We start from the raw sequence: 26,154 nt of genomic DNA on the forward strand, positions 1-26,154 counted from the left end.
AGCAATGTTAATGTTAGCGAGCGTTAGCAACGTTAGCTAGTGATTGGTTAAATGCAGAGGACAAATTTCGGGTGTGTTTGCATGTCGCAAGTAAAAATATCTGACAAAAATAAAGATTCTTCTTCTTCTAATGCAACAAACCAGCAACCACTTGAGGGGCGGATTATTCAATTGGCAGTTCGAACTTGTAGCGTACTAATAGATGATAGATATGAAACGTCTCCTGCATTGTTAATATTCAGAAAACTCTACGATACATCTGGCTGACTTGAGAGTGAACCAGACTTTATGGTGTTTATCATATTTAACCTGCTTGTCATGTTTTATTTTGTGTTATGACATCTTCACATGGTTTTCTGGAAAATGGCTGAGACAAAGAAAGATCACATTGTAACAACCCCATAAAGAGACCAAAACCAACAATGAATTGACCCTACAGTCATGTAGTGTCTGTGCAGCCAAAGGCTGATACAGATTATTGTTCTGTGGAGACCTCCATTGTGGTCCAAAAAACTATTCAAACACAAACATGAACCACACAGCCTCTCTGTGCAACATTTTGATTCACTACTATTATGGCTGTCCCATAAATCAAATTTTCATCGTCATCGTGATATAAACATGTGCAATAAACACATCGCAAAAGACTGCCTGACATGCGATGAATAGGAAAAATCCTTTAGTTTACATGTGCCATGAATGCACCTTGGGCATGCCAATATTTAGCCTATCAGACGAAGCCCTGGATACAAGGGCCAATCAGATGAAGCCCCAGCTAGCCGTTAGCTACCCTGACAAAATTAATCGGCATCAGTTTGGTGGTGATTGCCAGATTATGATGGCTGAGGGCAGAGTGAAAAGCGATGAAAATGTGGTCGACGAAGACCTTGTGGTGAAAAGAAACAGCACTTCTGCTATATGGACTTATTTTGGATTCAGGAGAGACAACGTGTTACAAACACAGGTACTGTGTAAAACATGCTGAGCAGTTGTTGCAACTTCTAGAGGAAATACAACCAACCTCCATCACCACCTGCAATACAACCATAAAGACCTACACGAACAATTCAAAACTAACGTTAGCCATCATTAACTGTATAATTAATAATATGCGAACTTCAATATTAGTTTATTTATTGCAAGTTATATCGTCATCGCAATGTTGAATGGTGTTATCGCACATCGCATATTTTCCTCATATCGTGCAGGCCTAATTACTATGAACATGGGTACTGTAGTTTATTTTGAGCTGACACCACATACTGTCTTGCTGTATTAAAAAACGCTATAAATAGGCCCCAGCAATTTACTACTGCTTGAGTGACAATTTCTTAACACTAAAGCGCCCAGATGATTAAGGAGATTAGCAAGCTTTTAGAAAAAAGAAAAAAGAAAAGTCTATATTTGTGACCCATTTCTTAAGTATTCCTTCCTCATTAAAAATGAAAAGGCTTTGGACTGGGAGCCATATACTGGGACAGGGACCTCAAAGTATTGTGAGGCGGACTAATACATTGTTGCCTTTCATGGGATTTGATGTAACAAAAATATACATAACATCACCAGACCTATCCTGTGAGAGCTCATTCCTGGTTGATTTGGTGACACTTGTTATTAGTTTGAACTGCAAGCGTTTATAAAAAATACAGGTCTCAGAGCAAACAGTCAAACAAAACGTGGACTATGTGGATTCAGCCTTGTGTCACACTCATAGCCTGTGTGAATCAGGGTCGTAGTATCTGTGACATTGGCAATACGTTTGTGAAGAGCCACTGTGAAGGTCAGTGCTGTGGCTACGGCTCGCAGTCCTGGCAATGCCGGGCTCATCGTAACTCAATCAAAAATAGGGCAAAGAGGCAGCACAATGAAGCCTGGTTGCTGACAGTTAGCCATACAGCTAGCGGCTAACTCAATGCGGCCACACCCTTAATTAAGCATAACATGAAATCTTTTCATGTTATGATTTCAACCATGTTTTGTTGATTTGTTATAAATGTTTTGTTTAAATATGCACTGGAAGTAGACATTTTGACCTACTGTGGTAGCGTCTCCCTACAATATACGTGCATTTGAATGTAAGTATTAATATTATTGTTCAGTCAATCTGACCCTCTGTGAGTGACCTGTAATTGCATCACCAGACGCAGGCAATAAATAAAGCTTCAATACCTTTAAACCTAGTATTTCTTAATTTCTTACCATTATAACTACTCTGTAATGATTAAATGCAGCTCTTGATTGACAATAGCTAGCTGACGTGAGTACATGTATGTAAATATATTACAAAGTACACAGAAATGTGGCAAATAGTCAGGTTTTATCCCTGTCTCTTTGGGCTGTTGTTGTAACCAATGTCAAATCTGAGTAACATCAAAATCGCCATCCATGTATATACCTACATCAACAGCTGGAGGTCAATGTGTCAACTGACTCAATTGAACTCAATCTCATCAAATTGTCAATCCAATTATCCGTGCTGCCTTACACTCAAATTGAACCCTCTCAAAGCCAATAGGGGACTTTGCTAGTTGAGACCTTTCGGAATCAGTGACTACAAAAACTGCTGTATAAAAACACACTTACAGAAAACCTAAGTGCTGTATTGTAGGCAACTGGACTTGTTTCAACTTCTTGAAGACGTTTCAGCTCCCATCCAAGAGGCTTCTTCAGTTCTTCAGGAGGAAAACAAGTCCAGTTGCCTAAGATACAGCACCTAGATTTATGATGACCTGGATGACTCAGAACCTTCATCAACATGCACTTACAGAACGTTATTGCCAAAACATGTAAATAGTATCAAATGTTGGTTTTGTGTGGAGTCTAACGGCATTTTCAGGAATTAGACTGGGCCATAGTACCAAGCAGTGATCTGCTGTTGCATCAGAATGACGTAAGAGAACATCAAGGGATGATGACAGAAACATTCAAACGTATGAAATACATCAGTCCTGTTCATCTTCCAGGGGGACTCTCACATCGCGCACCAGGGGACACTGTAATTGTTCCTCTACTACAGTTTCATGGGCAATTAATTGTTAGAAAAAAGACAGGAGAGAGTGAGAAAGGAGGGAAACAAAGTTAGAGAGGACTGCAGAGAGAAGGAGAAGGGGGGGGTGGGTGGGGGTGAGAGTCAGTTATAGAAAAAGTAAGCGATGCAGCAGTACTGTAGTGTTGCTTTGTGGCCTCAGGTGCTATACTGCTCTAATGAGGCCATTCTTACCCGTAGCTTGTGACTTTGCGTCCTCACCACCTTCCCCCGCTGCACCACGTCCACCGGACACTCATTTATAGAGCAGTCAGCCTTGTGTCTGAGCCAGTCCTCGTAGCCCTGAGAGAGACGCAGCGACAGAGAAAGACAGAACAAGACCGTAAGGGAAAAGGAAGAGGAAGCCACTGTGTTTGTTGGCACGGGGCTTGGGGGAAAACAGAGAATATAGATTATTGTGCAGAGAGTATCAGGGACGGAGCATAGTATGAGACGAAGGGGGAGAGGTGAAAGTCATACACAGTAATTAATTAGCATTGTGCTCCCTGGGCTTAGTGACCTGTTTCCTGGATTTCTAGCCAACATGTCATGGTTTAGATTTATGTCCCAGTAAAACTCAGGCTTCCTTAGCCAGAACAGCCCCATCTATCACTGATAGTGCCCCATCCCTCAGTACCGGGACGCAGTAGAGAGGATGCATCTCCCCCGGGCATGGGATCCTCAGCTAGAGTGATTAACAGAGGAGACCATTCATTATCATATTTCTCACATCACCAGACATATTCAATGGCATGTCCTTTTCGCTGAGAGAGGAATGTGTATATACAGATAATAGAGCAGCCGATTGGGAGAGAGTGTATGTGTGTGTGTGTGTATTTGAGGCCAGGAGTTGGAGTGTGTTATTGTGTGTGTGTGTATTTGAGGCCAGGAGTTGGAGTGTGTTATTGTGTGTGTGTGTATTTGAGGCCAGGAGTTGGAGTGTGTTATTGTGTGTGTGTTTGGGGGGGGGGGGGGGGGGTCATTGCGAGAAAAATTCCCCGGAAATGCGAGCACGTTTGTGTGCGTCCTACCTGTTTGATGGCGGTGACAGTGATAACAAAGAAGAGGGGCAGGCCGCTGGTGACCGGGCTGGTGGGGGTGTCGATGATAAGCTGCAAAGAGGGCGAGAAACGGTGGGAGGGAGATGCAGGGGGGAGGATGAAAGGGGGACAACAGAGAGGAGAGGATGCCAAGTAATGCAACACTGAGTAAGGAAGTGCAGAGCAGGGTAAAAAGCTTCTGTAATAAGGAATCAAGCAGCAATCTGGCAACGTAAAGTACCCAGGTAATCAAATGTTGTTGGATTTCCTGCATCTGCACACAGGAAATATCCCAGTGTTTTTTTAATGTTTCCTTTCCTATGTGTTTTTACGGGCTGTATATATGAAGATCCAGAGAGAAAACACAGCAAAGTTTTTTGTCAACAAAGAGAAAGAGGAGTACAAACATCACTGTTGTGTGCCATGCCCAGTATGTCCCATTGAGAGGGTGCAGTATTTCACATGCTACTGATAAAACATACAGCACACAACACACCCAAGCTCTGTTGCATTCTGGTCTACTGAGGCAACTGCTGCAAAAGACACTGTTGCGTCCTCCTCTTCTATGATACATTTGTCCTTGCATCATTATTCAGCATTTGGTTCTATACAGTGTCTCACGGAAAACAGCTGTTTCACTTTGATTGTGATTTAGACAGACACATACTGAGCGGTACAATACATGTAATTTCAGGATAATATGATGTTAGCAAATTATGGTAATCCTCACGAAGGTGACGTCAGGCACAGGTGCAGGATTTAGCTGTTAAACATAGATAATTGCTCTTATTTTGAAATCAGGGAACAATGAGGGCAACATCTTACTGTAACCGTCATCAGCACTCGTTTGATTGGTTAGCGCAGACGATTGAAAAGACATGTTGATGTCTTTTATACGTTAATATAAGGCTATGAGGAAAACTGTCTCAACATCCAATATGTGTATCTGAACCGTGACATAAGTTAAGAAGCCTGAACAAATTCTTTCTGTTTCTATCTATTTCAATTCTGTGAGAAAATTTAGTCAACTAAACTTCTGAACTGTCTCAACAAGCAGGGCTGGGCGATACAGACTTAAAACAATACTGCCAGATAAAAAAAAAGATTTGACCAATTATTTCGACATCGCTATTGCAACAATATTGTAGGGATGACGATTGGTACTTTCACCATATATTAACACATTTTCGATAAATAATTATTCGTAATGTGGATATAATGTCTATGCAGATAAAAACTAGTATTAGATCAGGTGGGACGGTCTGTTAACTCCAGAATATTACATCACTTTACTGTAATGCATCTTTTAAAACCATCACACGTCACGATGTGACACTTCTGCCACATCATGATATAATATATAGTCTGATATCACGATAACGATATAATATTGATTACATAATTATCATGATATAATGATATAAAAGCTCCAGTTCCAGGTCAAGTTGAGTAACAGATTCACTCATCCGTCAGTCATCTGTTTTCAATAGGTTTTCTGGCTCTACTGGTCCAATAACAAGTCTGACAATCTGCACCAGCTAATTATAATCCATGATAATAATCATATGTAGCACCACATATCATTTTAAACCTGCTTGATTTTGGGAAATAATTAGCAATCTAATCAAGACTATTCAGTTTCCTCTGCATGAAAAATGGGGAAGTCATCAATTGTCAAACTTCTCCAGCTGCCCTGAAAATGTCCTGATGTGAAGCCAAGCACTTTAAGTCAAACTAGGCCAGTTATGGAAGCTGAAAGAAAGCACATAATGGACTTCAAAATGCAGTGCTTTTTAAGGCTGTTACCAGTAGCTGCTTGCTAAGATTGAGTTGTATGTGTTTAAACAAATGTACATCTGGGACAGAAAGGTGTCTCTGAGATGAAACTGTTTAAAGATTTTCATGAAATCTCACCTGGACCAGAAATATGACCAAGAAGTAGAAATTAGCGATTCTTCTGAACTGCTCAAACAAATTCTTGGGGATGAAGTTCCAGAAGGTGTACTGTGGGACAGAGTGACAGCAGCAGTGTTATTAACACACACACAGAAAAACAGAAAAGGGAAAACAATGGCACATCATAATTCACTCCTTCTGGCAAGAGAAAACAAGGATGCAGAGCTTGTCGAACACAAGAAAAGTGAAGTGTGTCATCCTTAAAAACGTGGCCACAAAAGAGATTACACGGTTGTCTAAAAATGAAACTAAAGAATAGAGTGATGATAAACAATGTTATGGCGCTGACTCCCGGGCTCGCTCACCTTGGAAGAGACGATGCGGTTGTCCGGGTAACGCTGAGGGATGTAGGCCTCGGCTCCCGGAGGGGGTTCTTTATGCCCGATGTACACCGTCCGACTGTCCACCCAGATCTCCTCCCCCACACACTGACGGAGAGAGAGATGTATAGATATAAATAGAAATACAGGTGGAGAGAAAAACATAGATCACACTGTTCAGCCTTGGTAACGTGGCTGTTACAATCCATAACCTACTTACTATTATTAGGCTTATATCATCATTACCACATTTACTAAATTAAATATCACACTTCGTCATCCACCCGCGCTAACACCTTACAATCACGCCAACGCCTCCTCACAACCAGGCATCGACTAAATGCAGAATGTGGACTATTAATGATCCACTCTAAATAAATATTCTGATGTTCATTATTTGATTTTAATTATGTAATCTTTATTTTGCAGCCTTAGTCTCCTGTAGTAAAATCGACCCAAGTAGTTTGATAAACAATTAATCATTAAAAGGTTATTTCGTTAAATCGTTATTTAATTATGAAATCTGACGCCATAAACAAAACCAAATCAAAATCATTGTAACTGTAATAAAGTCCAAATGAATTTCAAATAAAATTCTTCTTTAAGTAAGAACCTTGCCTGACTGTCCTGGATTAAACATTTGTTACACAACACTGTAACACGACTTCAGTCTGTTCTTTTTACAAACAACCTCGCAGACAAGACAGGGCCGACTAAAGGCTGCGTGCGTGTTTGTTGATGTGTGTAGGTGGAATCAGCTCTGAGTCACACAAGTGTGGATTTGTCATTTATCTTTCCGCTTCATCCTGCAGGACCTCTCTGCAGCCTGCGCTCTGCTCCATCATTCCATTTTTCTTTTTCTGCTACACAGATACAAAATAACACTTCTGTTGGTTTTATTAGAGCAGCCCAATGAACTGATACAAAATAATGAAAGCATGTTAGCTCCTGTGTATGCGAGTGCTCCATCTTAGTTTGTCTCTCATCTATATTACATCTAAGTAGCTCCCTGGGGATTAACACAGTGCATTCTGGGAGTTTAACGCAGCACATATTTTTCCAAGGTGTCCTTCATTACACACTACTGTGGGAAGTGAGCTCTGTAAGAATAAAAATCAAGAGTCAAGAGACCACAACATTCAGCTGCTTGTTTCCATCTGGCCTCCTACAAGGCTCCTAATGCTTCGGCCTGAGTGGGCAGTGTGAGTGGAGCCTTTGGCAAAGCAGCCTGCCTGACACAGCTCAAACAGAAGTGTTGACCATTAGCAGAAAAGTTCTGGGACAAGCACCTCGTTCAGAAGCAGCGCTTCACTGCTGAAAATGTCCTCAACTTTTTGGCAGAGTTGTAGCTCATCACTGCCAATGACCAAATCTTTTAATGTTCACATGCCTCCTCAGCAACCTTGTGCATTCAGATGCGTAAGTTTTAAAAAGTATAAACTGGAGAACAACTATCAGCTAACATCCTTCTTTAAGTTTGGACACAATATCTAATGGGGGCTTTCCATAGTGGCCTCTGCAATGAGAAATCTGTGTCAAAATAGCGGAGCGCGATAGTAAAAAAGCACAGAGTCACAGATCTAAACTTATCCACAGCGATCAACAGGCGCTTGTTGGCCGTGGGATGAAAATAGACATGGAGCCAACAGTGTCAGCCAACTTGAGACCCCTCCAAAACATTGGGGGGGCAACATGACCCTCAGATGCAGTGCAATGGAAAGAGAGAGAGAGAGACAGAGAGAGAGAGAGAGAGAGATGGAAAGTGAGGCGGAAAAAGGGTGGCAGATTGAAGGGGGAGCGAGCAGCAGGTGCAAGACACTGAGACGGACAAAAGAATGAAATGACAGCATAATGGAAGAATGAAACAGTAAAAAAAAAAGAGGCAAGAAGACAGAAAAATGTGTTAAGAAAACAAGGAAAGGCTGACAAACAGGGAGAGAGAGACTGGGGCTGATGCCAAGTTCAAAAAATAGAAGCTGTAGTTGCTGATAACCAGATGATTCAACACTTGGGAGTTTTTTTAGTCGAGGGTAAGAAGCTGACCAAAGCAAAGATTACAAAACACACACAATCTGTCATGGAAATATTAAGTGTCATGGTCAGTGCTCTCTAATCAACACTCCAGTTCTCAAACGCAGCTTCAACTAGAATGGCCCTTCAGTAGAGCACATACCTCCGCCACGGCCCAACAGACCCATTTAATCATGCCTAATCCAATATCCAATAAAACATACTTAAATCTGGAAGATTTGGATTTATCATTTGGATCCACATTAAACTGTACTCAATCGTACATACCAGCCCCCTTAAAACATATATTCCCTGAGAAATTAGCAAAAACGTCAAAAAACACCCAAACTCACAATGTTCAAAAAAGTCAGAAAAAGATCCGACATCTGTCCCTTTATCAAGAGGCAATCCAAAGGTTACTTTTGAGGGTTTGATCTCAAAGACTTGTAGCAACAGGTACTAATAATTCAAAGCTTTGGAGAAGTGTCTTTGATTAATCCAAGCTCGTGTCAGATTTGTCCTCGGTCACCTCTGTGTAGAACACAGCTCTGATCTGAGGCTGATCAATCAACTTAATCATCAACGTGGTGAAAAAGACTTGGTATTGCAATTTTTAATCCTTTACTAATGGTTGACTGAGAACTATATTACCTGCAGCAACCAGTGACACGTTCAATCAGGTGGAGTCCAGAAGTCCAAATATGTTTCCCTGATCACTGCTGATTCATCAGGACACCAGTTGATTACAAATCAAACATCACAAAAGCGATAAAGGAGACAAATTCAGAAGAGTGCATTATATATGTTGATCCTCTCGGAACCCATCAGCTATCCGGTTAATGGACAGGCTATGTGGGCCAATCATGTTTTCTTCTATGCGCCGGTCATTGTTTACAACTTCAGACGTGAGAATGGAGTTGAGAGAGATGTATGATCTCTATAAACAGCCATCTGCATATTAATGCAGATTTATTTTGTTTAAAAACGAATAAAGACTTAATGACAATCAGATTATAGCCGTTGGGTTCCGAAATTAAATACGGCCAATGCTTTTCCTTTGACCTCCACATGAACTCTTTACACACATGCAACAAAAGCCTGCTCAAACGTGATTGAACACTTCTGATACCAAAACCTTGTCTTGCCTACAGATTCTGCATTCACATGCATCTGTTTATAAAGATTCGTTGATACTAAACATAAACATTGTAAACACATTCATATTAAGAATTCAGAACAACGACATATCGTGATTTATGTTGATATCATAGAATGTACAAGTTAGATCGTCACTGATTACAACTTATTTTCATCATTAATCTATCGATTGTTTTTTTCCCCCCAAATGTTAATAATTCAGTCTGTCAAAAGTCCAAACAACGAACTGATGAATTGCCTAATTGTTCAGTGCAGCTCCTTAGTAATATCATAACGCATATCAGCCAGCTCCGTCTATACGGCATATCCACTACGTTCTACTTCTATTCAGACATCATCCTCATAAACCCACAATTCCCTGATTCCATCACTCATCTCCTCGTATTTCTATCTGCGCTGCTTTCTCCCTTTGTTCCCTCCGTCTCACTGCAGAGAGTGTCACACTCTGACAATGTGGCTGCACGAGAGGGATGGAGAGAGACACGGAGAGATTGCATTGTGGTTTGTAGTTATCTGATCATTAATCCTCACTGATCCGTATCAACCCCTGGCCCACTGTTCAGTCTTCACTCGACTACTCCATCAGACAAAGTGGCTGGTTGGTCGGTTGCAGGACACGGAGGCTTTGTCTATATTAACGACAGTGAAACGGCCTCCTCCTGGTAGTGAGGCTGGTCTTACATCACCATCAATCATCAGCGATGACAGGATGGATTTGATAACATCCCACCGCTACAACTTCTACTTTCGTTTTCAACTGTACAGCCGTGCACTTTCTCGAGCAGAGGCCTCTGAGCCGTTTAAACTCTGGATTTGAAGTCAGAGACCAGGAGCAGGTCTTCCATTTATGATGCTGCTTTAAGAGTCCAAACAGGCTCTCTGCCACAGCACATCAAAGGAAATATTTTCATTGTGGAAAAGCGACCTCTGACCCGGCCAGTGCTGTGATCAACCCGCGCTGTCTCCATGATGTAGTAGTGGTGTGCCAAAATATCGATACTATGATATATCGCGATATTTCGTCCTGAGGTACATTATCGATACACTGGTGCCAAATATCGATATTTAAAAATGTAAAAAAATAAAATAATAATAATAATCTTTTTTTTTTTTTTTGGCCCACCACCACCACCACCCCTCTTCGGAGGACAGCTTTATCTTTATTCAAACATAGGTATACAACCAAATAAAATTTTAAAAATGGTTTAAGTAGCTCTGAAACCCACACATATAGATATTTAATGATAGTTGTGGTCAGTGTGTGTGTTAAGAAGAGACACTGTGCAATATACTCTTAGTTTACTTGGCTTTCATTCATGTGAAATTGATTGACAATGTTTTGTAATTCCTGTGAAATGGATTCAGTGCAGTCAAAAAATTCTGAATTTCTTCAGTGACACAGATATCGTGATGTATCGTGGATGAAATTTCTTGCAATATATCGATTATCGCAGAATCGCTGTATCGTGATATTATCGTTATCGTGGGCAAAATATTGTGATAGTATCGTATCGCGAGGTACCTGGTGATACCCAGCCCTATGATGTAGCCCCCTTTTCTACCACGGAGGTGTAATAAAAGGTATACACCATTAACTGGCCTGATTAAATGGTCGTGTCTCACCCCCCCTCCTCCGCTGTCCCGCCGTGCTGCACTGCAGAAGCACACAGCGCGTTGAGCAGGTATCCCTCATTACCTCACAGATCAAATTCCTCTGACTGCGCTCTTGATTAATGAACTGCTCGTGTTAACTGGACGGAACCATCATAACATGACGACACACAGACATCTGTATGCGGGATTGTGGAAGATTTTACCCCGTAGAATATCGATTAGCAGTTCATGTAAGGGGAAAATGATAATAATAAAAACATTTACACAACTGGCAAGGACAAACACAATAACTTTGTACCTGACAAACATTTTGAAATCATTGATTCCCAGTGGCGTGACTGAATTTACCATAACAAATCAATGGTTTCTGACCTAGTAGGCTGATTTACAAAACCTCAAAAAGGGCCATGTTTCACTGACCTGACAGACAACTTGTATCTTTTACACTATATGCAAAAGAGAGAAAGGAAAATTGGATAAACTAAGGGTAAGAATCTTAAATTAATTCAATATGTATTAATCGAAGGTAATTTTGTTGTAGCGTTGAGCAAAGATAAAAGGAGCGTTGAGACCTTGCTCAGCTGAAAAGGGAGGAGGTGACCTGTTCAGCATACACTCCACCGCTACTCGCTCGCCATTAATCATCATGGCAACGCAGTGTGCGGCGACAGACAGCTCGCTATGTCTGCAAGTTCATAATAGCGAGAATCAGGACCAAACACAGAGGCTTAATTATGTACAGACCGAAGATCAAATGTGTAGGATTTTTCTCATTAATTCAACGCTGTGAAACCAGATCTGACAAGAGAGCCTAATGCTTTAGGATGAACGTGAAGTGCTCCCCCCTCCTCCAGACAATATCCCCAAGATCTTCTTCGTGCTTTTTTATTTGGTTCAACGAGGACTTGTTAGACTGTGCTCTCTGTGGGCAATCCTCTTTTTTGGAACAAAGCAGAATCAACATCAAAAGGAGCAGAGAGGGAGAAAGCTAATGAAATAGAGGGGACGGAGCTCGCAGGGAGGGGAGGGGCCACCTGCTCTTATCATCATTTATCAGGCAATAACAGTTTTTTGGGGGGGAAACTGCCTCATCGGTTGGACAGAAAATATAGATGCACCAGTATTGTGCTTAAAAAGTGACCTTCAGTCTGCACATGAAGTCCTCTGACAAAAGCCACCAGGCCTCTGATGACGCAAAGGACTTCATACCTGCGACAAAAACCAGAGAATAGCGGTGAGAAGTGCCGCTGTTGCCCCAGCTTCCTCTCCCAGTTGACTCGCTGTGATCCAACTGTTACATAAGTCTTTAATCCAGCTGTGCTACTTCTCCTCTCCCCCCTCCCTCTTTTCTGTCCCTTTTTTTCTCCCACCACCGTAATCTGAACAGAAAAAACAAAACAAAAACAAGAACAAAAACAACCCTCTTTCTCAATTTCTCCTGCGTTTAACACCGACAACATCCTAATACGATGTTTGGGAAAAAATGTGTCTTATAATGAACCTCTGTCTCCGGGGCACGCTGTGGGAGATGGAATAATTCTTATGAGCCAGCGCGCCAACGCAACGCTGTTTTCCTCTGATATACTCTACACAGGCCAGCGGGCGAAGCTTTTTGCCCAACCACAAATCCTGCGTGTTTTTTGTCACCTACTGCCTCTATCTCTCCGCCAGGGGCCCCCCCATCTTCGAGGAGGGCCGTGGACAGGAATAGACTGCCCCTTAACTGTTTGTTGCAGTCGGAGCTAATGTGGCAAATAGTCATCTAGCAGGTCGTGCTCTGCTTTTTCAACACGAGCCGGCGGGGACTCAAAGAGCTGTAAAGTTGCTAGAAAACCTTTCTAAAGCCCTCCAGCGCTTGGGCACCTGCTGGCCCCCCTTTTGATCAAAGGGAGGCCTCTCTCCTCTATCAGCTGAGGTCTTGAGAGGCCTGGCACAAGAATAACAGTCACGCATTCATAGATAAAGCGTAAAGGAGGATGATGATAGAAGGGAACGAGGGTAAATAAAGCCGAGGGAAGGAGAAAGCGGAGGGGCACGGCGCTCATATAAATGTTATCGCAAGAGGATGGAACATATTTAAGCCGCTGTGTGGTGTCATGTATCTTTAATATAAACGCCGCTCACACATACCGGCGTCCCTTCTTATCCAGATTGTGACCTCATGCAGTTCACACGCTTTGCAATGCGTCTGAGGCATCGCGGCATCGCTATTATTGTGTCCCGACGTCCAAAAAAAAAAAAAAGGCACCAAAGAGAAGCCACTGGAAAAACACAGGACCAGACCCCAACCCACACACACCCACACACACACACACACACAGGATCTGTTCAACACACAAGAGGTAATTTTGCAGATAAATCTCATTATGAATCCAATCGTTTCCCGTCACTTCCTGGCCCACACGATACCAGAACAAGAGGGCACCAACCACACAGACAAACACACGCTCCCATTACCCTGTGTATATAATATATTACTCTTTTACGCCAACAGAGTGAACAAAAAGTTAAACAGATTGAGGTTGCGACGCAATAGAATGTCCCATTTAAAACTTCACGCACTGCGAAACACCATGACACCGTGTTTTTCTTTACAAAAACAGTTTAGCGCACTTTACAGGCTCGGCTCACCGGCAAATTCTCTGGAGTCAGAAAACAGGACAGACTGCTCTCCCCTCAGAAAATTAAACGCCCCCTGTCTTTATAAAGTTCTGTGATATGGACGGACCTGAATGACTGTTTACAGGTACTAAAAAAGGGTATCAGGCAACACACTTTACACTCAGCTCACAGTGGCAGTTAACCCACCAGTTGTCAAAATTAAGGCGTCCTGGCATAACACACTGAGCCACGACCCACAGCCATTCTTTTCTGGTTGTCTGACAGACTTTATATTGTGTCTGCTTCTTTGTCTTGGTTTTCATTACACTTGGTGGACTGTGTCAACATGATGGAAAACATTGGCAACAGAAACTTCCTCAGTCTGAAGTCCTATCATATCTGAATTTGGGGTCACAATTCTTATCTTAGGATAGTACATAACCATCCAAACTTAGATTTTCTCAAGTAAATCCTTTGTTAGGATGGCAGAGACCCTTTTCTAAATTCAAAATAACTGCCAAAAACAGCGGCACCACTGTTGTTAACGTCTGTATGAGGAACATGAGCACCAAAATATTATAACTGACAGGTTAGTCAACTGTTGGAGAAGCTAACACTGTTGTTAGTCTGTTGTAAAAGCTTGATCTAAAGTAAGCCTTTTGGAGAAGCTATAATTGATGTTAGCCTGTTGGAGAAGCTAAAACTGACGTTAGCCTGTTGGAGGAAGCTTTATGTTAGCCTGCTGGAGAAGCTAACAGTGACATTAGCCTGCTGGAGAAGCTAACAGTGACATTAGCCTGCTGGAGAAGCTAACAGTGACATTAGGCTGTTGGAGAAGCGAACAGTGACATTAGCCTGCTGGAGAAGCTAACAGTGACATTAGCCTGCTGGAGAAGCTAACAGTGACATTAGGCTGTTGGAGAAGCTAATAGTGACATTAGCCTGCTGGAGAAGCTAACAGTGAAATTAGGCTGTTGGAGAAGCTAACATTGACATTAGGCTGTTGGAGAAGCTAACAGTGACATTAGGCTGTTGGAGAAGCTAACATTGATATTAGGCTGCTAGAGAAGCTAACAGTGACATTAGGCTGTTGGAGAAACTAACAGTGACATTAGCCTGCTGGAGAAGCTAACATTGACATTAGCCTGCTGGAGAAGCTAACAGTGACATTAGGCTGTTGGAGAAGCGAACAGTGACATTAGCCTGCTGGAGAAGTGAACAGTGACATTAGGCTGTTGGAGAAGCGAACAGTGACATTAGGCTGTTGGAGAAGCTAACAGTGACATTAGGCTGTTGGAGAAGCTAACAGTGACAATAGGACAAGCAGTTTGTTTATTCTGTAATGAGGCCCTTGAATTAATCATTTTATGCACAACAAAGTCTAATATGTTGTATTTGAAAACTATATTACAATGGTGTTAATAAGCCAAACCAAAAACTAGCTAAGCAGAGGACAAGTCACAGATCAATGACAGGAGATAATAAAGGAACAAGATACGGAGTGAAAGGCTCATAAACCTGCCCGGTGGAGTAAAGAGGATTCAATCAGAAGTACATCTTTTCATGGCTGAAGAAGCTGTACTAATTTATCTTTTCTTTAACACAATTATTAAAGTAATGGGAGGCAGTGACCTTGATGAGAGCGTAATGCTCTCTCTGTCCAGAGAAAAGGCTCCGACGCCTTGCTTATCACATGTTAATCACCTTGCATGATGTAATGTTTGTTCCTCCACCTAGCCTCATTAGGGGAGCAGCTGTTCAGAGTATGGCAGGGTTAATAGAGGGTGCGCGCACGTAATGGAGGATGAGATACATACGTCAACCATCCCTCAAATTCTGAATCAATATCCAGATAATTGAATTAATGATTCATTCCTTGTCTGCTTTCGTAACGCTGCTGAGTGGAGGATGCAAAGGGAGAAAGGGTGAGAGATGAGGGGCGTGTCCGATGACCCCATCCCACCCTCCTCCTCCTCTCCGCCTCACCCATGGATCTGATTTCCCCTGATATTAGCCCTGCTGGAGCATCCGTCAAGCTCCACTGTCACCCGCCTGCACGCAAACACACACACACACACACACACACACACACACAAACACGCAAACACACACACTCTCTCTCTCTCTCTCTCTCACTCATTGGTGCAAGCCTGACAAACCACTAAAGTACATAAAATACACACAACGGCAGGAACATGCGTTCTCATGCCAACTATAGCTGTAGCTCATCATTAGTTATGTCCACAGCACCTGAGCCGGTGTTAAGGTCAGGTGAGAAGGGTTGATGTGCTGATACTCCAGACCTGCCCCCCCGGTCTGATGAACATCACCCGAACTGTCAGAGTTTTCTCTCATTCAGCCGCCCACCAACCAGCTGCTTCCTGTTCTGGCTGACAAGCAGAGAGCGCTGAGGCGCCGGCCTGTGCAGACCAGAGCAACCAGTAATACAGTTACAGCTCACCATCCTCTGCTCTGTTTCAATGTGGACATTTCCTGCTAACAGAGCAGTGATTACAGATAATGATGATCTGTTTAGGTGTTGTTCTACATATTTAAAGTCCCTCTAGTAAGGCTGAGCAATATCAATATTATAATCAATATCATATTGCTGTGTTATGACAGAAGTGTTGTCGTTTCCTGGTTTTAAAAGGAAAAGTTCAGCTAAAAACGAAATTTCAGTCATTCTCTACTCACCCCCATAATTGGAAAGTCACGTGACGTTTTGTAGCCCACAATACATTTCTGGAGCTTCATGACAAAACAGCCTTCTCATAAACAAGTGAAGTAGACGGGGATTTGGCATAGAAAACAAAACGGAGAATGACTCCAAACAGCTTGTCCGTTGTAATCCAAGTGTCTGGAGGCCCTGAGATCCCAAACTGATTTGAAAAGACATTATCTCCACCAGTTTTTGGCTTTAACTGTAAGTTAAATCTTTTCAAATCAACAGGGGATCTCAGAGAGCTGGATTAGACAGGATGAGCTGTTAGGAGCCATTTTAAGTTTTGTTTTTTCTACGTTAAAAACAAGTCCCCATCTACTTCAGTTGTTTAGGAAAATGCTGCAGAAATGTTTCTTGGACTACGAAACGTCACCTGATTTTAGATCCACCCCGGGGTGAGGAGATAATGGCTGAATTTTCATTTTTGGGCAAACTTTTCCTTTAAAGGCTGCGTTCCAGTAAAGTTAAGTAATTTTCCGAACATGTCAGACTGCTCTACTTGTTATAATACTGGTGTCTACCTACTTGGTCTTTATATCGACATGACTGATGATTAGTGACTCCTACAATAATATCGCAACATCAACAACATAGCCAAAAATATGGTGTGATATTTGGTTTTGTTACCCAGTCCTAGCATGTCGATCAACACATTCTTTCATGAGAAGAATTCAAAGTATTGAGACATGCGTCGTGTACTGAAATATGGCCTGAAATATGTATATATGCCACGTAAAGGCCATATCTCCTGGCTTTACCCCTCTAGGTACACATGCCCAGCTTCTCTTCCCATCAGGCTGGAAGTGAGTACAAGTGGGTGTAAAAAAAAAAAAAGAAGAAGAAACAAACTAGTTCTGCAGAGTGAGTCCCTGCAACTCCTCTCTGTGAGTCCTGATTGGGATTTACGTCCCCCTGCAGACCCAGGCCAGTGGAAAAACCAGGGGTTAGTTTAGTGGGCGAGCGTGTTGTAACTCACTGAAAGCTAACGCAAGTGGGCCAGCCAAGTTGATTTCTATTCTACACATCCACCAGCATCTGTAGCCACTGGCACATTCCCCATTCAGCTCCACAACAAACACCGTAAAGCCCACAGTCAATGGCCTGCCAGAGCAGCGTGTTTATCATTGCAGATGAGCAAAGTGTTGATCATCTCTGATCTCCCTCACACACGCACACACACACGCACACACGCACACACACACTGTAGGTGTCAGGTCAAACAATACTGCAAATGGAATATGTCACATGCAGTGGATATAGAGTTGCACTCGCAGACACACAGCTACAGTTGTGACAGTGTTGACAGACGGGGGCCCTTACGTATCTGCTGATGATGCTCCGGAGCAGGCTGAAATCCATCCTTCAAACAGCTCCGGCGGCGACTGCACTGTGCAACAGAGACGTTCAGCTCTCCGCGGATCTTCGTGAACGCTACCTACAGTGGATCTTTCCACCGGTATCCATCGCTCACCACCGCCGCCGCCACCACCACCGCCGCCGCCGAGTCTGTGATAGCGAGGAGCAGCGGTCTCTCAGTCGGCTGCTCTGATTGTCATGGCATCCCCTGGTAGAGCCATGCAGCGACCGAGCGATACAACGAGCCCCGCGGACGGACGCTGCTGCTGCGGGCTACATCTCAGGAGACGGCTCCCGGCATGCGAACCTCACAACCTCCGGGTAGATGGGGTCGTCTCTCCGGCTAGTCCTCGTCTGCTGAAGGGTTTTATTCTCGCAGGAGACGGTCCCTCATGGAGGCAGTCTGTCTGTGTCCCGCTCTGTGGTGGCCCGAGATGTAGCGGTAACGCGAAGCGTCCACAACGCTCAGCCGTCAGATGACTATGCTGCGCATGCGCGCTGAGCTTTTCTCACCTCTGAGGAAGAATACGTGAAAAACTGCACTGAGAACTGCTTCAGTCCACATGTAAAGAAAACAGGACTGCTGTCAAAACTCACCACAGAGCAAACTACAGAGGGCAGAACAATATGAAATTGTTTGCCAGTGTCATGAAGTATGTGATAAACGTACAGCAGGAAAAATACTATACTAATTAGTATTCAGGTCATTTTCTAAAGTAAAGTAGTAATACCACAGTGTAAAATACTGAATTACCAAACCTGGATTAAAAGTTGTGTTTGGGTATCATCAGGCACATTTACCTAAAGTAAAGTTAAAGTAACCACCATGCTTCCAAAACCATCATAACATCATCGGTTTGTTATTGTTGACGCTTTATGCAAGCAGTGTTAGGTGGAGGGGCAGCATTGTCTTAAGCAGCTGAAGTAGACGGGGACGCATTTTAGAATGTAAGACAAAACAAAACAAGTTACTTAAGTTGTTTGGAAAAACTGTGAAGCTCTAGAAATGTTTTGTCGACTTACCTTACTTTCCATCGGCATGGGAGTGAGGAGATAATGACTATTGTTTTTACATTTTTGGGCAAACTTTTCCTTAAAGACCATAAAAACCTATGATGCTCTGAAATATGTTGCTTTGTTGTACAGTAAACTAAACCACCAGCAGTATATAGGGTGTAATTAACACTATATAATTATACGTTATTTATACACTGTAAGTGTGAAAGTATATTTAACCTCTGTGTATATTTAGACAGAGACACTCAAATGCTCTGACTGCCAGCTGCTTGTCTCCACAACATACTCTGAATGCACATGCACGCACCCTTTTCTCATTTTTGGTTGCCAGGAAGAAACTCCTTGGTCTCTCACTTTCTAAGAAGCCATCAAGCCTATATATATATTTTTTTATGTTAATAAGTAATCGATGAATGCTTTTTACCCTGAAGTCTGTAGTTGAAAGCGGTGATAAGAGATGAATAATTAGATTTTGGTCCATATAATATCAGCCACCTTCGTAGAAGTAAGTGCTGAAAAAGTCAACATTAGTTTTCACAACCTGACAATCCAAATGTTGTCCTTATTAAATGCTTTTAATAGATCTGTTAAGAATAAGTAAATGATTTATTAACCATTGATAAAGCCAATAGAAACAGATCATTTGAGAGTGGTACCTGTTACATTGCTTACATTTAAGGGCTTTAAGCAGATGCTTATTTGTCCAAAGCGACTTACAATAATTCATACACTGATGGCGGTGGCTGCCGTGCAAGGGGCCAACTGCTCATCAGGAGCAATTTGGGTTTCAGTATCTTGCTCAAAGACACTTCGACATGCAGCTAGGTGGAGCCAGGATTCGAACCAGCAACCTTCTTATTACTAGACAACCTCTACCTCCTGAGCCACAGCCGACCTGTATTAACATTGTTTAAGTGTTTATCAGATTTGTTTTGCTGAGTCTATTCAACATTAAGAGATGAGAAAATGTCAAAGATGATACTGTAAAGCTGCTTCTATTGAGGTCACTGATGTAAAGAGAACATAAACAAAGGAATCAAGGTGATTTTATAGCATCATTTACCAACAAGTCACTAGAAATATAAGCTATCATCAATAAAATTACTCACGTTGAAAATATTAAAGCCAGATAATATTAACAACAGGCCCATGGATGGAAATAAAAAAGTACAGAGATAAAGGGCTCGCTGTCTTTGTTATGTAACAGAGCTCATGTGTACTGCAGCCGCACAACAGTAATCCCGACATTGTTGTCACACAATGTAAGCAACAAAACCCAACCGCATTCACGAGCAACTCTAAAATTAGCTGCGGCTCCATCTAAGGGGATCCTCCCCTGGCTGCAGGGTGGCAAGGCGTGATGTCTGCCCCAGACGTTTCATTTGCGGAGTTATGACTTTCAATTAGCACAGACGCTATTAATAATGCACAGGGATCCAGCACTTTCAGCTCTGACCTACTAATGCTTCATGCTGCTGTTTACCTCCCTCAAGACTCTGGGGCACTTAGTATCTAATGATGAGCGTGCCTCAGTGGACAGATTACAACATGCTCTTTGTTTATGGGCTGTCCCAATTATATGCATGTTGTGTTTTATGTCATTGTCATGTTGAGGAGATAGGAGTGCCTCTTTTTGCCCTATTTTTTACTTATTTGTCACACCTACAGAAGTTACAGCCGTAATCAGGATAGCTGATGCAGTGCAACTGCTGCAGATTTAAAAATACAATTACATGGGCTATAAAAAGAGCACATAAAACTGCTGACTTTCTGGAATAAATGCATCTTTAATCTCCAGCTGATAAAATAACTTTCGTACTTCTCAGGCTAAACTCATTGCATGCTGACGAGACTGTGAAATGTAACAAAGATCTGATCACGTACCGATCAGCACATCTGACCGCATCTGATCACCCCCCCAGGAGCAGCTGGCCTTCATTCCCAAATTTAACTAGGCCGAAGTTGCTGCTCAGTTTAAAGCATAGGTTGATGTTTCCACTGCTGTTGCCGTGATTAGCGCATAGCTGACTGATTGTTCCATCCAAGTGGAGGAACTGGGTCATTGTTCATTCTTTCCTTCTGTCTTGTGTGTGGGCGAGAGGGAGCTACATATGGGGCACTGGGTTAGTTTCCTCATGGTGTCATCAGTCATGTGTGGGCAGAATCTGCATATTTGGACACCATGTCCCCAGTTTTTACCAGAATAAGACATAAGAACGAGTGCTTACAAGTCAAATTACTGCAGTTTTAGTGCTTGTCGTTGGTGCAGTGACGCATAAACTCCTGGCAATTCTTTTTTTTTCACATGTGCACGTGTTCACAGGAGCTCCAAAACCTCCAGGATCACTGCATGTCAGTTGTTTTTGATTATTCAATTAACAGCAAAATGCACCACTTAAGAATAAAGTAAGGTCCTGTTTTGTAGAGGGGCCCTGTATCAATGTCAAGTCTTAATACCTTTATTATCCAGAGAGAAGACAAAATAATACAAAATAAAATACGTAAAATAGCTGCATACCAATATAGAAATGTTTTGGTTCAGGGATAAACCCCAGTTTGGTCTTCCTGTATTGAGGATGGGATTATGATGCTTGAGGTAAGATTTTGCCATGAATCCCTCATGTTTTGTCTCACTTTGGTTATTTACCTTCATTTGTGTTGTATTTGTTGATAGTGTCGATTTGCTGTTCATTTTGATTTGCCTATTGTTTATGCCGTTGTTGATCTTGTTCTGGTTACATGCTGTCTGTCAATATGTTGGTCCAAATATTCTAAAAAAAAAAAAAATACACTAAGTAAATATGACAACCATCAACTGCACCACTGTCCATTGGCTGTCCTTAAAAGATAAATGTTTATTGTAGTGTCCATAGTGTCCATATGTTTCCCATAGCTTCATCCACCCTCCAAGGGCCATATACACAACAGAGAAAGTTTATGTGTTCAAAATACATAGAAACATGATGTAACAAACAAATGTGAGCATAACTCACATGTTCCATTGGGCCATAGGATATTCTCTTAAAGCCGCCACCTCACTCAGCTCTGAGGTCCATTCCTGAAATGAAGGGCCTTCTACAGCTTTATTGTCTGTTTACCAATTAGATCATTTGTATGAACGCAATTTGTGATTGGTTTCACAATATGGTCAGTGGAATCAGAGTTTCCAAGGATGTATACACCAACCTCTGAGACATACTCATGAACATGGTCCAGATGGTCTGTACCTTATATGGGGCATAATCCCTCAATCAAATGACCACTGTGTGACGCACAAATAGAGCTAGATGAAGGTATTTCAACAGAGGACTGGTTGGATTTTGCATTGGGGCATTTAATGACGGTTCCATGTGCAGTCTGCTGTGTAAACTGTCTATATGGGAACTTCAGTAACTGCTTATGCGATACACAATACAGCAGCGGGCGTGAAGTCTGTCAGGGCTTATATATGTACTTAAATACAATTTTGAGGTTCCGTACTTCCACCCCCATCCACATTTTGGAGCAAATATTGAAGTTTATTATTACACTACATTTATTTAATTGCTTTAGTTATTAGTAACTTTGCAGAGGCATGCTGAAACAGAGCTAAAGTAGAGCATTTTCAAAAGTTATTCATTTTATGAACAATGTGATTCTAAAACGATTCTGATTCCAGTAATCAGAAAAATGCTGAATATCTGATCTGACAATCTGTCGACCAATAGTATAGTTTGCCAACGTATATGTAAATATTTGTATAATTTGCTTTTAATTGTACATATGATACCAAAGTACATTTATTGCCATACAATACTTTTGGTACATAACATATATATTAAATACTTAAATTTTACTGGAGCACTATTTGTACGGATTCTTTCACTTTTACCAAAGCAATATGTTGACGTGATATCTTTAAGTATGACTTTTGGGCAGTTGGGTTGTTTAAACAACACTCGATGCACAGTTGACTGATACCGTGCAAAATGTAAAAAGTGAAATGAGTCTGAATAAAGAACCAAAATGCTTTCTTATTTCATAAAACTGAAAATACTTTTGCAATTAGTTTTAAGTACAAATATAAGTACTCACTTATGTGTTATTTGGACAACATAGATCATATCGGTTCAATCGACTAATGTCTATATGCTGACATTGTTTAATAGTGTAGCTGAAACCTTAGACGGCTTCCCACTCGTGTGTTTTTTTCAGTGGCAAACAGTTTTTTTTCTTGTGTAGTTGAACCGTTCCAGCTCTTGTTGCAGTTCTGCAGCTGACTCTGTACAATTGTCAGCACAAACAGTGGATCCTATTATGCTGTGGATATGAATTATCCCCGTATGAACCCCCTGACTGTGGAAAATAAAGAATGTGGAGCATTCACACAGGCTGATGTTGGAGAGGAAAACCAGCATTTATTTTGCATGCAGTTGCAGTGTATAGGATCGATACATATATTGTTCTAACCCCAAAAGCCAGATGAGTCGAAACATTAAGACCAATATGCTGGATGATTCTTTATCACTCATGAAGTATGAGACCTGACTACAGTTACATCAGTAGAGTTTCATATCTTCTTTTTGGGCTCCTGACTTGTAAACATAATTGTTGTCTATCAATACTTTATTTAATATTGGTGAAAATTGCTGATGGCTGCTTCATGACCTCTGAGTGAGAATGGAAAAAGACAACAACGATGCAATGATTACAAAGCAGTTGATTTGTTATCTGTTGTTGGTTTCCTAACACCTTTGCCTGCTCCTGATGATGGTTTTAAAGTAAATTATAATAATAATTTTAATAAAAAAAACATCATTCCCCTGGTAGGCTCTGGAAAAACAGCCAGATTTTATTATGAAAGCATACATGTACGTGTTTTCATTTTTTCCAGATATGCATACAAGGAAGCTTCATCAACTTTGTCCACTGTGATATATGTTTATCCTTTGGAGTTGTGTGTATCCTTTCACTGCTGTGGATGGATCAGCCAGATTTTGTGCTTGTATACATTTTTCTATCTCATTACCTTATGGAAATGGAAATGTACGCGGAATTGTGGTTGCTGTTGCCTTTTGTTGTTGACTTTTTGTGTTTCTTATTTACACCTGATGACAATCAGGCACAAATGATTAATGAAACAACATGCAGAAGTTGTAGTTCGCTCCTTGCTGTTTTTAATATTAGTTAATTGCTAATAAAATGGAGTCAGTCCTGTCGTGCAGAACTTTATCTATTTCTCTATGCATGTGTTTTATGTATGATGACGTTTTAACTATGAATCTTATTTTTGCTAGTGTATTATTGACGTGAGTTTATTAATCATATTATTATTATTTGTGTATATTATCTATGATAGCCTTCTATTTCTGTATTTTACTTTTGTTTTCAGTGCGTGAAGCATTTTGTGTTTATGTGCTGTGTGGAAAGTGCTGTACAAATCAAGTCTGATGATTGACTGATTGATTGACGGTCCAGATTGTCAATTTAGCTTCATAAGTCTTGTTTCCCGTATCTTTTTTTTAGTGTCTGCTTTCATGTCTATCATGGGGAGGATATCTCACACAAACAAAGGCCTCAGTTGATGTCGTGATGTTGGGTTACGAGCTTTGACAGCAAATTGAAAGGCTTTTTTTTTTTTTTTTTTTTTTTTTAGGAAAACAAAAAGGCTGCTCATGTTCAACAGTAGAGTAAACTCAGGCAGCTGGTGCCATCTAGTGGCTGTCACGCAGAAACACATTGGTTTCCAGAGAAATGCTACGTCCTGTACATGCTCCATGGCTCTGTTGGTGTAGATTCAGGTAATTTGGTGGCTAATTAATTGCTTTGATTGGTTGTAATTGGAGTGCCGTTAAAGCATGAGTTCACCCTGAATCACGGGAGAAACAAATTAACAGCAGGTGACGATTAGCCCCTCGGTGTTTTTGTCTGCTGATTATTAATTGATGAAGCTTCAACAGATTGATTTGTTGTTATTGGACTGAATGAGGGTTTTGGAGTGTGTTTGCTGTGCGACTGATTGGGAGGGGCTGATTTTAACTGATGAATGAGTGAACATGTTGTTGGGAGGGAGGCCAGCTCACAGGTTCATGCGTGACCTCTTGACTCATGTCATGAGGTTACTAAATGCAAGCCAACGCAGCATGTGAGAGTAGGACGGTGTGAGTGAACGCTGCACACACACTGCAGGACACTGGTCCCTCTCCGAGCAAAGATAATAGGTGTGTTTGTTGTTTTCTGGCGCTGCTGATGTGCGTCACATGCCTTCTCTCTCCATGCCCAGTCCGGGTGCCAAGAGAGGGGCTTAAACCTGCGTCTGGAGATGGGAGCTGTGGAGATCCCAGGGAGCGGATGCTTGGCACCGTGAAATAGGATTTTGGGGAGGACCGAAGCAATGAAGCGAGAGGGAGAAGAGCAACTGCCAAGTCCTCTCTACGGATTTGATGCCCCCCTCCTCACCCCTCAAACACATTCAGCTCGTGCACGCACACACATGTGCAGAGAGGGAGAGAAAGAGAGAGGGGGGTGGGGGGGGGGGGGGGGGGGGGGGATTGTGGAGGGAGAGGGAGAGAAAGGGAAAGTAAAGAGGGGAGTATAATAAGGAGAACACGGTTTGGAGCAATAACACAGTGCAGTGAGGGAGACAGTGACCTGAACATGTGTTCCTCACCGTAACCAACTCTTACAGCTCCACTAATCCTGCCAGGGCTCTCACCAGGTGCCTCCTGCCTGCCTGTATATGCCTATATGGGTGATGACATGTGTGTGCTTGTATCTGCGCTCATGCTGTAGATCATCCTGTAAGTGACAGACAAGAAACAGAGGGAAACAGGAAGGAGGAGAGAGGAGGGGGGGGGATAAAGAGGGCGGGGCTCCTCACATGGCTGTCAAAGAGGGTGATTGATTTTCCGCCCCTGTTATCGAGGCCAGCAGCCACAAGGACCCCTAATATTCCCACCCCCCCTGTCTGACACACAAACACTATCAGCAGCTCAATACCCAGCAAAATAGGCCTATCAAGTATCATCTGTCTCCCTCCCTCTCTAACGTGGTCATAACAAATATCTAATCAGCATAGTTGGCTCTGGAGAGAGTAGAAGAAAGGGAGAAACATAGTTGGCTCCGCTCGCCTGTAGCCGGCAGCTCACAAGAAAGGGGAAACAGAATCAGTTCTGAACTCGAGCGCAGATGATTGAGGAGCTGCAGAAGCAAAGCAAAGATGGATGTTTCTAAGTGGACGCTTCTGTTTCATCTCTCATCTCTCTCTCTCTGTCTCAGACTGTGTTGAATTCTGATCTGAGGGAGGACTCAAAACCACCACAGTCAAATGATGTGGAGCCGCTGGGAATGTTGTTT

General features: G+C 42.1%; 1 protein-coding gene across 6 annotated transcripts in view; it reads right to left on the reverse strand.

The window, feature by feature from the left end:
• The window catches only part of LOC115588251 (probable phospholipid-transporting ATPase IH), a 41,986-nt gene extending 23,696 nt beyond the window's left edge, over nucleotides 1-18,290 (reverse strand). For all 6 annotated transcript variants that reach the window (XR_003985299.1, XR_003985298.1, XM_030428708.1 and 3 more), the window contains exons 1-5: nucleotides 17,767-18,290; nucleotides 6,327-6,449; nucleotides 5,980-6,069; nucleotides 4,057-4,137; nucleotides 3,221-3,328 (exon numbers count right to left, since the gene is read on the reverse strand). Coding sequence is in view for 4 of the 6 variants with exons in the window: in XM_030428708.1 (XP_030284568.1) it covers nucleotides 3,221-3,328; nucleotides 4,057-4,137; nucleotides 5,980-6,069; nucleotides 6,327-6,449; nucleotides 17,767-17,805 (441 nt within the window). In the remaining 2 variants the exon portion in view is untranslated. The remainder of the gene's footprint in view (nucleotides 1-3,220; nucleotides 3,329-4,056; nucleotides 4,138-5,979; nucleotides 6,070-6,326; nucleotides 6,450-17,766) is intronic.
• Between the last annotated feature and the right edge of the window lie 7,864 nt (nucleotides 18,291-26,154).

This window comes from Sparus aurata, chromosome 9 (genome assembly GCF_900880675.1).
Source record: "Sparus aurata chromosome 9, fSpaAur1.1, whole genome shotgun sequence".
NCBI classification, from domain to species: domain Eukaryota; kingdom Metazoa; phylum Chordata; class Actinopteri; order Spariformes; family Sparidae; genus Sparus; species Sparus aurata.